Source organism: Mauremys reevesii, linkage group 7, assembly GCF_016161935.1.
Source record: "Mauremys reevesii isolate NIE-2019 linkage group 7, ASM1616193v1, whole genome shotgun sequence".
In the NCBI taxonomy this organism is placed as follows: Eukaryota; Metazoa; Chordata; order Testudines; family Geoemydidae; genus Mauremys; species Mauremys reevesii.
This window is the reverse complement of record NC_052629.1, coordinates 102,340,823-102,354,615: the sequence shown is the minus strand read 5'-3', so window position 1 is coordinate 102,354,615 and position 13,793 is coordinate 102,340,823. Positions and strand designations below refer to the sequence as shown.

Here is a 13,793-nt window from a genome sequence, read left to right as displayed (position 1 = left end):
AAGACGAGATGGCATCCAGTAAATATAACTTATATCAGGGCAAGAAGTTTTGTAGTTGTCACTGGGAAAAAGTGAGCGATGTTTCACCCTCAATGCAGTATGCTGGAGCTACCACCTTTTCAGTATGTTCTAGGGAAGGTTTTGTTCAGCCATGGACAAACTTTCAATAGCAAGCACTTTAGTGGTGCCTGTCAACTTGTTCTGAAATAGAATCTCATTATCTAGAACAGGGGTCGGCAACCTTTCAGAAGTGGTGTGCAGAGTCTTCATTTATTCACTGAGTTAAGGTTCCGAGTACCAGTAATACTTAACATTTTTAAGTCTTTCTACAAAAGTCTATAATATTAGTGTTGCATGTAAAGAAATAAGGTTTAAAATGTTTAAGACGCTTCATTTAAAATTAAAATGCAGTGCCCCCCCCGGTGGCCAGGACCTGGGCAGTGAGAGTGCCACTGAAAATCAGCTTGCGTGCCATAGGTTGCCTACCCCTGATCTAGAAGATCTGAGAGGTGGGGAGTGCTCTACCCTTGATAGTCTTCAACATTGCTGCCAATAAATCCCTTTGCAGTATTGCACTGAGATATGCCACAGAAAACTAAAGACTAATTTAGTTCATGCCATCACTGGTTAGTATTTTTACCTGTGACTTTTGCCTTGAAAGGGCTGCCCAGTATATGGTTAGGTCCACCATATTTAATTCCAATTAGGTAGTTTCCTGGAGCCATAGGTGTATACATGACATCGTAACCCTCCGGAGTTTCCTGGCAGTCCATTTTCACCTTTGAGGGCCCTTCAATTGTAACGGAGAGCGTTCCTGGACCAGCTTTGGTTGTGTTTATGTGAAACTCCGATTGCAATCCTGGAAAGAGGTTTAGCATAAGAACAAAACACCAGGGTGCAGGAAAAGCAGTAATGCTTACCTATTTAAGGAATCACCAGCACGTACCTTACACAAGATCAGCGTGTGAATCAGCTAGTAAAAAGGCAGGCAAGAATATAGTACTGAAAAAGCTTGGTCACTTTTACAGTGTATGTAACAAAAAGGCAGCCATGAGTAGTCTAAGTGATGCTGATGCTTTGAAACAGATTGTTAAATACAGTAAGTCAAGCTCTCTGGCCCAGTTCTGCTCACTTATTCTGGCCTCATGCCAATGAAACCAGTGATTTCAGTGGGGTTACCTCTGCTCTACATTTGTAGAGAAGCAGAATTTTGCCTCTGGTATGTTTTCAGAAGTACAACCCCATGTTTTACCTATATGGGGCCATTATTGGCAATTCTTAATCAAATGCTTTTGCCCATTTTTTGGGCATCAGAAACATGGAGAAAAGCCCCTCAAGAGTTTAACAGGAATTGAGGAGGATCTTTTATGATACACGAGAGGCTAATTTAAAGGGGATGAAAAAACTCTTAAGAAAACTTTTCAGTCCCCTTTGCAGCCTATACTGACAAAGCTCTGCTCCAATCCTAAGCCCAGATAGGATCCCCATCTCCCTGCATCATTATAGCCACGCATCACAGAAGACCCCTTAAGTGTTGTCAGTAGGCCAAAGATTTCTTGGCCAAGTGTCACTGGTGTGAGTATATCTCTTGCAAAACAGTTATTCAGATCACCTTGGGTAGCCCTCCAAGCATTCTGCTTGAGTAGAAACAAAGCTTTGGTTTAGCTATAGCATTAGTTCAATACAGTGAAGTATTGATTTGTGTTAACAGTAACAGCACAATGCTATCAACATAACAGCTTTAAACAAAGTTTTCAGCCTCAGTCTGTCAGCTATTTGTAGCCTCAATAACTGCAAACTGGAAGGTCAGCTGTGCACAGATGTCCAAATACTACAATTAATCTTAAGATTCCCTTTCCAAGGTTTTATTATTCCTAGTCTAGTTTAAGTTTTTAAGTCTTTAAATGGCGCAACAGATGGAATAGAAGTTGCTAAATCCTGTTTTCCCACCAGTGCAAAGCAGGACTGTTTAGCAGAATGCCTGCTACCATGGGGACTGGAGGAATATAGGTGTGCAATCCTGTATCAGCCTACGGAGCCCACATAATATGGCATCTTTGCCAACAGCCAATACTCTGTCCTTGGGAAGGAGATTTTTTACTCCAACTCAATTTGTATGTTGGAAGAGCATTCTTTCCTTACCTCACTAAGTGATCAGTATGCAGCATGCGAATCTATTCCCTTTCTCTGCTTGTGAAGCTATGGGTATGACTACACAGGGACATCCATGGTTGGCCCAGGATGCAGGGCTAAAAATTGCAGTGTAGACATTTGGGCTCTGAATGCAGCCTGAGCTCTGGGACCCTCCACTTTTGCAGGAGCCCAGAGCTTGGGCTCCAACCTTAGCCCAAACATCTACACAGCAATTTTTCTGCTGGAGCCCAAGCCTGAGCTAGCTGACCTGGGTCAGCTGTGGTTTTTTAATCCATGCTTAGACATACCCTCTGAGTGTGTTAGTATTCGATTTGGACCTCCCATCGCTGTGAATTCCATCAGTGTTTGTTTACAATCAACTGCCCTGTTCTGCAGATTTAAGAGACTAGGAGGGAAAGATAGTTTCAAGTGTTCCTAGCTAGTCACTACCTACAGTCCTTCAGACTGGCCAATTGTTTGGGAGTCCTGCCATGTTGTCTCCAGCAGTTCCCAGGTTAACATGAACTCTGAGTTCCATAAGGGACTATTGGCCACATTCCTTGAGTTAATACTGGAATCTTTCACTGCAAAATCAGAGTAACATGTTTATGGATTTAAAAAATTCCATCTGAAATGTGTCAGTGGGCAGTGTCAAGGGAAACTTTCATTTCCATGGGGTAAAAAAAGGTGGGGATATTTTGTATCCATCACTGCTCTTCTGCACCCCACTGGTTACACTGCCAGGAATAGCTTTAACCAGGGATTGCCAGGGACCTACATTCTACCTTTGCAGAATGGAAGTACTGCAGAGTCCACAGCAGGGAGAAAGGAAACAAGGGGGGAGACCATGCTAGCTGTGGGTGACATCGCTACACACATCAAAATGAAAAGGCTTAAGTTTTAGTTGGCTACAGTGTTTTTGAACAATTTAAACGGTCCATAGTATGAGCACAAGAATGTCTTTGTATTGGATTACAAAGGGTAGAGTTAAGGTACCTTCATTTGTTTGAATGTTTAAAGAAATTGGCAAACTATTTGCAGGCAGGAGAGCTGAAATAATGGAGATTCCAGACTTCCAACAAGAACACTATTTAAGCAAGATTTTAAACAAACATTCTCTATACTGTTCCTAATACACAAATCACAAGATGCAATTCCTCATTAAACAGCAGCCAAAGCTTAAATTTAAAAACTCCCTTAAACTAAGTCAGAGGTTTAAGCTCCACTGCGATCCACAGAATTCCTGGTGAACCCTGTAGGTGCCTAAACTCACTTTTTGGCACCTAAGTTCTGGCTTCTTGGGAGGGTGGGGGTACATGTATACACACACAGTGCTGTCCCTCTTTAAGCACCCAAACACTTATTTCCCACCCAAGTCCCAGAGCAATTCACAAACTGGGCAAGGTGGATGAATGTCTATCTAATAAGTGTGCTTAGAGGTCACCTACCAGACTGGGTCCATTAGAAAAATAATGTGGGTGGCACCTCTGAGATAACTCCTAACCACTGGGTCACATCACTCACCTGGGATGTGGGAGACCCAGGTTTCATTTTCCCCCTCTCTGCCAGAGAGAAACCAGTACTGAACAGGCATCTCCTATCTCTTAGCGAAGTGTTCTAAGCACTGGGTATATGATATTGTGATGTGGGGCTCCATCATATCTGTTGAAGATGATCCACTGTGGATAAATATGAAGTCATTGGACCAGAGTGGAACTTACTGTAGTCTAGTAGTTAGGACACCCACCTGCAAAGTGAGCCCCAGACTCCAGTGTCCCTGCTCCAATCACTCATTTATCCACAGCAGAACAGCTTCAGTGGAGAGTCAGTGAGACAATACCCCACAGCTCAGTGGTCAGAGCACTCCCAAGAGGATTTGAACAGCAGTCTCCCACCTTTCTCCCCTCCTGCTAAAATGGAAGGAGTGGGGGAGAAGGGAATCAAACCTCTGTCTCATACCAGGCAAGTGCACCAATCACTGAGCTAAAAGTGGTTGCGTGGAGCAAGGCAGGCATATAACTCACAAGAAGATACTTAGGCACCTAACCCACCTGACTCCAGGAGACTGGTTCCTGTTTGTGGATCACTAAGCAGAGTGAATGATCTCTCTCAGGGAAGGATGGAGCCAAGGGACACACCTACTTGCCAGAATCTCCCACTGGCCAGTTTAGGCAGCCCCCTACCTAGTGTCTTGATGTTTCTGGATTGCATTCCAAGACACTTCTCTCTCCCACATTCATTGTATAGGAGCCTAGGCACCTCACTCAGTCTGTTGATTGCAGAGGTGTGTGTGTGTGTGTGTGTGTGTGTGTGTGTGTGTGTGTGTGTTTTTTTTCTAGGAACCTAAAAAAGTTACTCCCCATGTTGCTCAGCATTGCAACACCTAGGTACCTTGGTGAATCTGGGCTTGAATAATTTTCATCCTGCACTATCAATTCTCTTCCAAAGCTCTTTGGACAATGAGTTTAAAATGTCTTTATTTAAAAAAAAATACCTCCATCATCTTCTGCATACCTCATGTGTTAGAGCTTCCCACATGGGAATAAAGCCAAAGTATTTCCCAAGCTCCAGCGACCACCTAAGTTGAGCTGAGCTAACTGGCACAGATTTGCTTAGTCAAGTTACTCACCAATACAAGTGAAATCTTTGCTTCAACCACCAGAATTTGCAGTCTTTAATCCTACAAATTGCTGGTTATACAATCCTAGTAAGCTTTATAACAAGGCAGAATAAGAATGCATTGAGAAAAGGCGGAAGAACATATGCTTCTTAGTTTAGCTGCCTTGGCAAGGAGAAAGTAAATATTTACTATTGTATAAAAATCAGTCTAAAAGATGGCTTTTTGGAAGCATTAGAAAGGGGAATTTCCATTGGGCTAAACAGTATTTTCAGTCGGATTTCTGACTTTTAAGAGGGAAATTACCTGTGATACCACACTCTAGGCCAGGTCCATATGCAGTAACAAGTGCTGGATTGCCTGCCTGCCCTGGTTCCCCGACTCTGACTTTAAATGGGCTGCCTACCACATGGCTTCCATTAAACTTCACATCAATGGAGTGAATACCATTTTCATGTGGGATGAAACGAACAGCATACTTATCTGTAAGACAAGCACAGTGAAATATTTCAGTAATACTGCCAGTGAGGATGTAAAAAACACAAACTCCCTAACATTCAGTAAAATTTGAGGACCCAGATTAGGCTAGTTGGATTACACAGGTTGTCCTGCTTTCAATCTGAAGTAGGACTTTGGTGCCATGAAGAGTTTGACAAACTCTTATCTTCCCCATCTTGTGTAGAAGTGAGTGATCCTAACTGTTTAAAGCTGTACTGGTTTTTCAGTACAGCTTTAGATAGACTGGCTAGTAGAGCCATTTGCCTTATGCATCAGTTAAGATCACCAGCTGCATTTACTTTTGTGACCTAGAGAGTAAGCGCAAGGACAGCAAAGCTTTCTTCTTATTGCTTAAAGCACAACCTATTGTCCATTTGGTATAAGGGTTAAGTCAAGCCAAATCCCCCCTCAAATAGAAATGGGAATATGCAACTCAGGGATGATTGCTAAGTTACTTGGGGTTCCACATTTGAGAGAGTCACTTGACCATACAGTAGCATTTAGCATTTTTGGCATCACACATTAACCCAAGGAAAAAAGGCTATTTGAGTCTTTGAGCAACTCCCATTGACATTTTTAGGGAAGTCCCATTGACTTCAGAGTCTGAATTTCACTTAAGTTCTGTTTCCAGGCATCGGAAACACTGCCAGAGGCAAACAGCATACCCAACATTAACGACAGAACTGTGCTAACTGCTTTTGAAGTCGAACAGCAAGTCTTTCCCATCGTCATTTAGACTTTGGGATGAACTGCTGTACCAAAGTCTGTAAAAGGAAAACAGCAATTGAAATGGGAAATCATTGACTATTCTTCACACAAGAAAATTTAAACACATTTATTGCTTCTATTTCTGTGGTAATCCATGTCAGCCGATGATCAATTGAAAACGTAGCTTTGAATAAAACCTATTTGACCTTTAGGAAGAATCAGATTCTGTACTATTACAGAACAAGTACTTTCCAGCACCCAGAACAGAAAGTTTCAGTAACAGCACTATGTGCAAATTTCACTACACTACCAGTGAACAGGGAGTACTTGGAACTCAGGAATTTATACTGAGCAAGACAGGTAGCTACCTAATTCTAGCCCCCTGAAGTAAGGCATTATTCAAAATGAGCAAACATTTTCCCTTTAATTTTTTAAAACAAGTTTACATTGAGTTGATTTTTGAGACTGGGCAAGAAATTGCCCCATTAGATTGTGGTGTAATTCTAGTTGGAATTGTTCCAAAAGGCACATTTCCAGACTAGTTGCTTACTTTTCTGGTTTGTTACTAGTAAGTCAGAATGATTTGAGTTGCCAGCTACATTGGTGGTGCAAAAATAGTTAGCTGGTGTGAACATGATATTCAACCACTGTACTTAGGAAGTTATCAACTAATATCCGAGATATGGAAATCTGAGCTGTGTTTAAAATACAGCAGGCTTTCATTCATACAAGTTCTTACCAGGCTCCAGTTCAGAAACATGACATTCTTCTACAGCTCCAGAGGGGCTATGAACTTTAGCATCTATCTTGCCCTTAGCTCCATTAAGCCTTATAGCAAAAGATGCTGGCTGGTTAACTTTTAATCCAGATTCCTAAGAAAGCAATATATTTAGATTACCAAGTTTAGTTTCAGTGGTTTGAGACATTGTTAACAGAATAGTTACAAGGACACTTTAGTTACCAAAAATATTAGTGCTAGGAAACAAAGACATAGTTGAGTATTTGAGAGTTAAGTTATCCTGACCATAAGTGCTCTCTGCATTATCTTCACTGTTTGCCATTTTAAAAATGGAACATGTCAGCAGCGACCAGTGTGGTGCTCTGCTCTTGTTCGATGATAAGAGTCGGCTGCGTACATGTTCTCTCCGTGTGCTGCTCTGGCTCTGCACAGATAGCGGACACAGAAGACCGAGAGAACCCCTAAAGACCAGACTCTAAAGTACGAAGGAACCCGAGCCAGGTTTGTCAAACGAAGCACAGTAATAGTTTCCTGTAGACTCTACAAGACATACTATGAATTTGTGTCCCCTGACAATGGACCAGCTCAGTCAGTGGCAGGATTTTCCACTGCCCCATTGGCCAGACAAAGATGTGTACTCTGGGACCTACTTTTATACAGTTACAGGACACATTACTCATCCCTACTGACGTAGAGGTACAGCTCCTTGGCTCCCCTTAGGGTGCTGTCTCCCCTTTGATCATGTTTCAGACAAACAAATCTATTCATCATGCTGTCTTGTCTTTAAGATGCACCTGCCTGTTCCTTGTTATGTCTATGAGAGTGTCCTTGTACTGGGCTGTCCAGGTGTCATCTTGGCACAAGTGCCTCGTATTAGCACTTATATGTAAATGCACCTGCTTCTAATAACCCTCTTCTCACCATTTCTGTGAGTGAGGCCTGCCTCTGGCTCACAGCCCAGCTTTTGCTTAGCAATGCCTGGAAGTACTTTGGTTCAGGCTTCAGGCCTCAGACTGGGCCTCTGACAAAGTTTGTTTCAGGGCCTCATCTTACTACAGCAGACTTGTGTCCAGTAGACATTAACAGTGGATTTGTTAGTCAATGATTAACTAGAAAAACATTACACTTTCTACAGCTACCCAACAAGGCTTGTTTACTTATGGCTAGGAATTTGACATTCCATCAATAGTTTCATACTCCTACTCTGTCATGACGCAATCACCAATAATGTTCAATATCTGCCACCCACTATCACTGGAGGTGGAGTCAGTTTTCAGATGTTTGAGTGTCAGTTACATATTAGCTATAGTTTTACTTCGTCTGCTGATTCATTCCAACATTAATTCAGAAGACAGACAAGTCTATCAATGCAACTGTCAGAGGATCTAAATGCATATTGCAGGAAATTTAAAGTGACAGTGTCATCACAAGTGACGAATGGCAAGCTAAAGATTAACATGAAACCAGATGTTGCTATGCCACGTAAATAGATCAATATTTTGCACTTGCCTTCAACAAGTAATCAGTCCCAAGAAGTGTATTTCATAGTTATTCATGCAATTGATAGGGTCCTTATCGCTGAGGAATGGTTGCATTTGGTTAGGCTTTAGCCATGTTGACTATAATGCTTTGTAACAAGAACATACTTTACCTGATCCTATTTGCAGCTATACCCTGAAGAGGGAAATAAATGTAACTGAGTAGAATTTAAGTTAGATTAAAATGCACCCATGAAAAATTTAACTGATGGTGCAGGTTTTTGAACAGGTTGTATAGAATATTCAGCTTTATCTCCCTCTGCAGAAAAATTAGTTAAGAGCAATCCTGTCAAGAGTCTTTAAATGAAACACAAGAAAATCATCTATACCACAGTGACTAATTAAGGTCCATGCAACTCCTTGTTTAGGCTCTCAGAGGAATTACTATCCCATGTTAAATGTCAACTTTAATTTTAAAACTATGAAAAAATTAAATTTTTATCTAGGTTTAATCAGGTTGCGTTAAAGACAAGGAAGAGAGTGATCTCAACCTAGAAGAGCTCTAGCAAGAGCCACTTGAACAGTTCAAGTGCAGTAAGATCTAGGCACAACATACTAACTTACACTAGGTTCTCCGTCTCACTTCCAAGTGTCTTGTTTTTAGGTTTAAACCACACCTTTAATGTTACTTGTATTAATACAAGAAGCAACTCATGACTTTTTTGTGGTTAAGAATAACAGATGAGCCCAGAATGAGTACAAAGCTGGAATTCACTCACATTTGCTGCTGTTTATGCAGCTCAAATGGTTCAAGTCTGTGGTTTTAGGACATTGGCACATAAGTGAATCACTGCCTTGTATTCATCTATTTGCCCACATGGATTCTCAGAACAAGTCTAATGTAAAAAGGCTTGATTAAGTAAGTGTACACAGTTTTGTTTGTGTTTAAAGCTGTGGCTTAAAAAAAGTGTACCCTTACAAGTCAACTCAGCATTACTTGAGTAAACACAGTGAGTATTCACATTACAAGAGAGGATTCAGGGACAAGGGGCTCTAGGCTATACTAGAAGCTATAGGTTTATTCAACTCATCGGCAACTCTGCCAGATAATCGGAGGAGCAATCCCAAGTTTTACTGGACCAGTGTTCCCCCTCTTTCTTACTTGAATTCCCAAGTCTCCTAGTGTTAGCAACTGAAGCATGGCTAATGTTTTAAATACTAGTTTAGAGGTTGACCTTTAAGAATCTCCCTTGATTGCCGAAGGGCTTTCAGTTGCTTCAAGTTTTTTCTAGTTACAAGTATGAATCTATTTAAAACTGATCTAAAACTTAAGACAATTATTACAGCCTCTGAGAACAAGGACAAAAATCAGTCAGCATGTGGTAAATGATGAAGATGCTTCCTTATGTCTCACCTGAAGGCTAGTAACAGTGAGTCTACGAGCATCATCTGAAGGTTCGATGACAGGAACTAGGTAGGGGCTTTCTGGAATATGCTCATCGTTGAACTTTATGGACACCTCATAGTTACCTGAAAAACAAGGAAGTAGTTCGTAAGAAAGCCACACAAAAACCAAACTACAGAAGTTTCCAGAGCAGTGATTTCAGTATTTGGTCTCACTACGTACCAGGTTCTTGAGCAATGTAGGATACACCACAAGAGCCATCTTTATGGTCTTCAAAGGCAATTTCTGCTTTACTTGGGCCTTCTACTGCAATAGAAAGCCCTCCAGCTCCAGCTTCTCTTGTCCATATACTGAATTCAGCTGTTGACAAAGCATACAAGCAGAGTTTTCACTGAGACAATAACTGCTAGTGAAGATTTTGAATCCTTCGTCAAGAAGTAGGCTATTCCCTATGCAATGGTTTGAAAAATACTGATATGCCATGGTGATGACTTCTATCATGTGTAAGCAATAGACCTGGACTAACAGTTTACTATTTTTCTAAATCTAAATGGTAACAGTTAATTCATTTTCAGGTAGTGTTACTGACTGACAGGTTGAAGCTATAAGCACCTTCAACATGTAATTCTGCCTCTATTCACTGAATCAGTCAGGTTTAGTGCAGTTGTCTGAGTCAAAGCCCAACCTGGTGAGAGTTCTCTATTAAGTTAGAATAAACATTGAAGTTACATTTTAGGCCCCACCTGTAATGTTTTGCACTGATTTAACAGAGGCAAATCCCTAGTGTAGATGTGCACTGGTATTAGGTTAAGGTAGACCCAAGCAAGTTGCATCAGTGTTTTGCAGTGCCTTCTAGGGGTTTGTGCCATTTAGCTAAAAGGTAAGACAAGTCAGTTCCTAGTCAAGACAACCTTGGGGTTACCACATTCCTATCAATATGGCATGTCACTGAACACGAATTTAAAAAGCTGAAGATTCCTATACAAGACCTTCTTCACCCATGCAATGCAGCTGTATTTGTTATTTTCCTTGGCCTGTATTTCAGCTGCACACTGCACAGCTTGAAGTGATGCACCAATATTACAACTAAGCTCTAGTTGAGCCATCCAGCTGTACAGAGTCCTGTTTATAGCAGTTGACTATAGGGTACTACCTGACTTGCTGCTCTAAAGCCAAACATGCAATATTGTATTCCAAGCTACAGGAGTTTGGTAGGGAAAGCAAGGAATTCTCACCTGGGATGCCTGCTTCTGCTCTTTCAAGTCCTGGACCTCCAGCTGTTACTTTATTAGCTCCCCCTTCACCAAGTGGCCCAACGGTGAATTGGAAAGGACTGCCTGGGACGTGCTGTCCTCTGTATTTGACATCCACAGTATGGACCCCCATTTCTTGTGGCACAAAGCGGACACAGTATGTGTTTTTTCCAACTTCATTTATTTCTGCATCGGCCGTTCTTCCAGAGGGGCTAGTTACCTGGGCTGTCATATCACCACTATCAATTTCTAGATTGAAAGAGAGGTTAGCAGTCACTAATGGAACAAAATGATTAAGGTTGAGATTTGAGTCAATGGGCTTTGCAGGGCCAACTCCCTTAGGTACTTGTAAAAATATTCCACCTAAACAGATGCAAGCAAATCTATTATGGGCTAGATTAAAGAATAATGAATTTAGCTTTCACTTGATTTTTAAATGAAGCTGTGCATCCATGCTGGGTCCTGCCAAGGCTATCCCAGACCCAACTGCAAAGAATCCACCCCTTTATCTGGCATGGTAGCTTTCAGTCTCTGGGCTAGGAGTTTTACAGTCTATCAGAACTACTTCCAAGTCCAACAGGGCGATCCAGCGCTCCCTGACACAAGGGCAGAAGACACCATTTCTGTAGTTCTACCCTCCTAGTATGGAAGGCATTAAGCTTGAGAACATACATCTGTACTGCCTGGCATTGTTGAGCAAGACCCATAAATGGTCTGTTGCTTGTTTAGTTGGTCTAATCTTTCTTGTTCTAAGTGACAAAATGTTACAGATTTATGATCATGCTTGCAGAGCACCACTGACATGTTTAATAGAAGATGGTTAAGAGTTAATATGCATTGGATTTCCATAGTCTTCACAGTGGAGTCATTTACTCTAGCCAGCAATATCCAGGTAATTTCGTAGGAAGAGGTGAAATAGCCAGCCATTAAGGCAGGAAAAGCCTGCATAATTATTCGATATAAAAGGAACATTATGAATGTCACCATCAGTAAGACCATCACCAATATCATGGAAATTTCAGAATATTGTGGTTTAACTCGGAAGCATTCTTGAAAATAAGGTTTGTTCACCATAAGGTCATTTACCTAATCCAGAAAGTAGGAAATATGGTTGTTAAAAGTATTACAGATTGGGTGTGTCACCACTTCAGGACAGTTAGGACTCACCTCCACATTATGGAAGTAGCTACAAGTCACTTTTCTGGTTGTTTTTAAGGGGGCTAATAGGAGATTTGTTTGCCTATTGAACTTCACTTAATTCTTTGAAATTCTCTTAATGCAATACGTTTCTGCACACGGATATTCACATTTTAACACCATGTTCTGTAAGAATGGGATTTTTACAAGTCAGACTGGCTAATTAAATGTGAGCACACTGCCACTCAGACACCATGCGCCCAGTGCTAAAAATGCACCCTCCATCCCCACGAAGCCTCCACTGAGCACTTGGCATTGCTGTGGACCCAATAGGCAGATTGACTGAAAGTCTGGATCCTGAGAGTAGCTCATCCAGCCATGAAAATATGACACTGAGGTGCTCTCAACCGAGTTGGGCAATTGTCTTTCAGCTCAGACAAAAGTAATTCAATTGACAACAGAAATGAGGGAGTTTCTACAGAGATACAGCTATTTAAACCGAGTCACTAAGAGAAGGCAGTAAGGAAATGAAATAAGGGGAGGGGAAGATGCAAGAACAGCTGGGACAATTATTGTAATAGAAGTTGAAAAATTGTCAAAATACAGCTATAAAATTCTTCCATTAGAAACAGTAAATAAGCAAGCAGCTCAGGTCCTATAGCTCACAAGCTCACTTTAGCTGTTCATAATTAGTTTCTATCTATATCCTCTAAATACCATTTGCTGAATGAAAAACTTCACTGAAAATATTTCATAAGCATTTCGAAATAGTTACACCACACTAAGGAAGTGATAGTGGATTTAAAGAAGGTTATGTTGTTAAAAAGCCTACATTTCCCTCAAGTTTGCCAAGTTAAAAAACAAGAGTTAGACAGAAGTTGTCTCTAGGTTAAGTTAGTACAGTAATTGTTGTATAGCTCTACTTTCCACTTCACTATATGTGGTTTGATTTTATTTGTTCGCTAAGTTAGTCCTCCCTTTGTTAAACATTGTTACAGCCTACTTTCTAAATGGCTTAACTAATGCCTGAGAATATATAAATGCACTCTAAGTTTCAGGCCTCATTAAGACATTTAACATTTTGGCTAACAGCATGCTAAACTAGCAATCATTTGCAGGTTCAATGTTCCCACTATACTTTCTGTGGTAAGTGAGGTATGGATGTAAAACATGAAGTTAAGCCTTGTGGTATAAAATAGCCAGTCAGGAAGCATTACCTGGAATTTTCAAGTTAAGGTCACACATGCTTCCAACTGTTGCAACAGAGGGAGCTCCTCTTGCACGTGTGATACTCTCCTTCACTCTTCCTTCACCACTTATTTTCACAGTAAATGGACTACCTGTAAGTAGCACAACATTTCAGCTTGGAAATATTTGAAAGATAATGAATTTAAGTGTAGGATTTTTCAAGTTAGTGTAAAAGATGAGAAATAAAAGATACTGAGTCAATACATAGCCAAAAGACAGTAAATAGATATAATTGCCATGGCTAAGAAATTTTGGACACTTACTCCTTGTGATGAATAATGAAGAACCCAAAGGTTCAAGAGTCTGATATTGGTACCATTTGCTAACCAATCCTATGCAGCAACTGAAGAACTAGCAAGATTAATGGACCAGTTACTCTATTTGAGTACATGCCTTTTTGATGCCTCTCCAATCAAGGCCACCACTACTACACATTTCTTCAGAGACACGTTTTGTTGTGTGTGCAGACACTGAAGGGAGAAATCCACTTTCCTCCCATACCCAAGTTATGGTGCTGGGGTCCCCCTGCTCTGAACATGTTTGCAGAATAGGATGACTAATCCTGGTGTCTGTGCAT

At 41.0% G+C, this 13,793-nt stretch overlaps 1 protein-coding gene across 4 annotated transcripts in view; it reads right to left on the bottom strand.

Moving 5' to 3' along the window:
- Window positions 1-13,793, bottom strand: part of FLNB (filamin B) — a 111,361-nt gene that overhangs the window by 5,646 nt on the left and 91,922 nt on the right. For all 4 annotated transcript variants that reach the window (XM_039546615.1, XM_039546617.1, XM_039546618.1 and 1 more), the window contains 7 exons: window positions 13,186-13,308; window positions 10,814-11,080; window positions 9,801-9,938; window positions 9,588-9,703; window positions 6,696-6,828; window positions 5,057-5,233; window positions 641-859 (listed from right to left, as the gene is read on the bottom strand). In XM_039546615.1, the coding sequence (XP_039402549.1) occupies window positions 641-859; window positions 5,057-5,233; window positions 6,696-6,828; window positions 9,588-9,703; window positions 9,801-9,938; window positions 10,814-11,080; window positions 13,186-13,308 (1,173 nt within the window). The remainder of the gene's footprint in view (window positions 1-640; window positions 860-5,056; window positions 5,234-6,695; window positions 6,829-9,587; window positions 9,704-9,800; window positions 9,939-10,813; window positions 11,081-13,185; window positions 13,309-13,793) is intronic.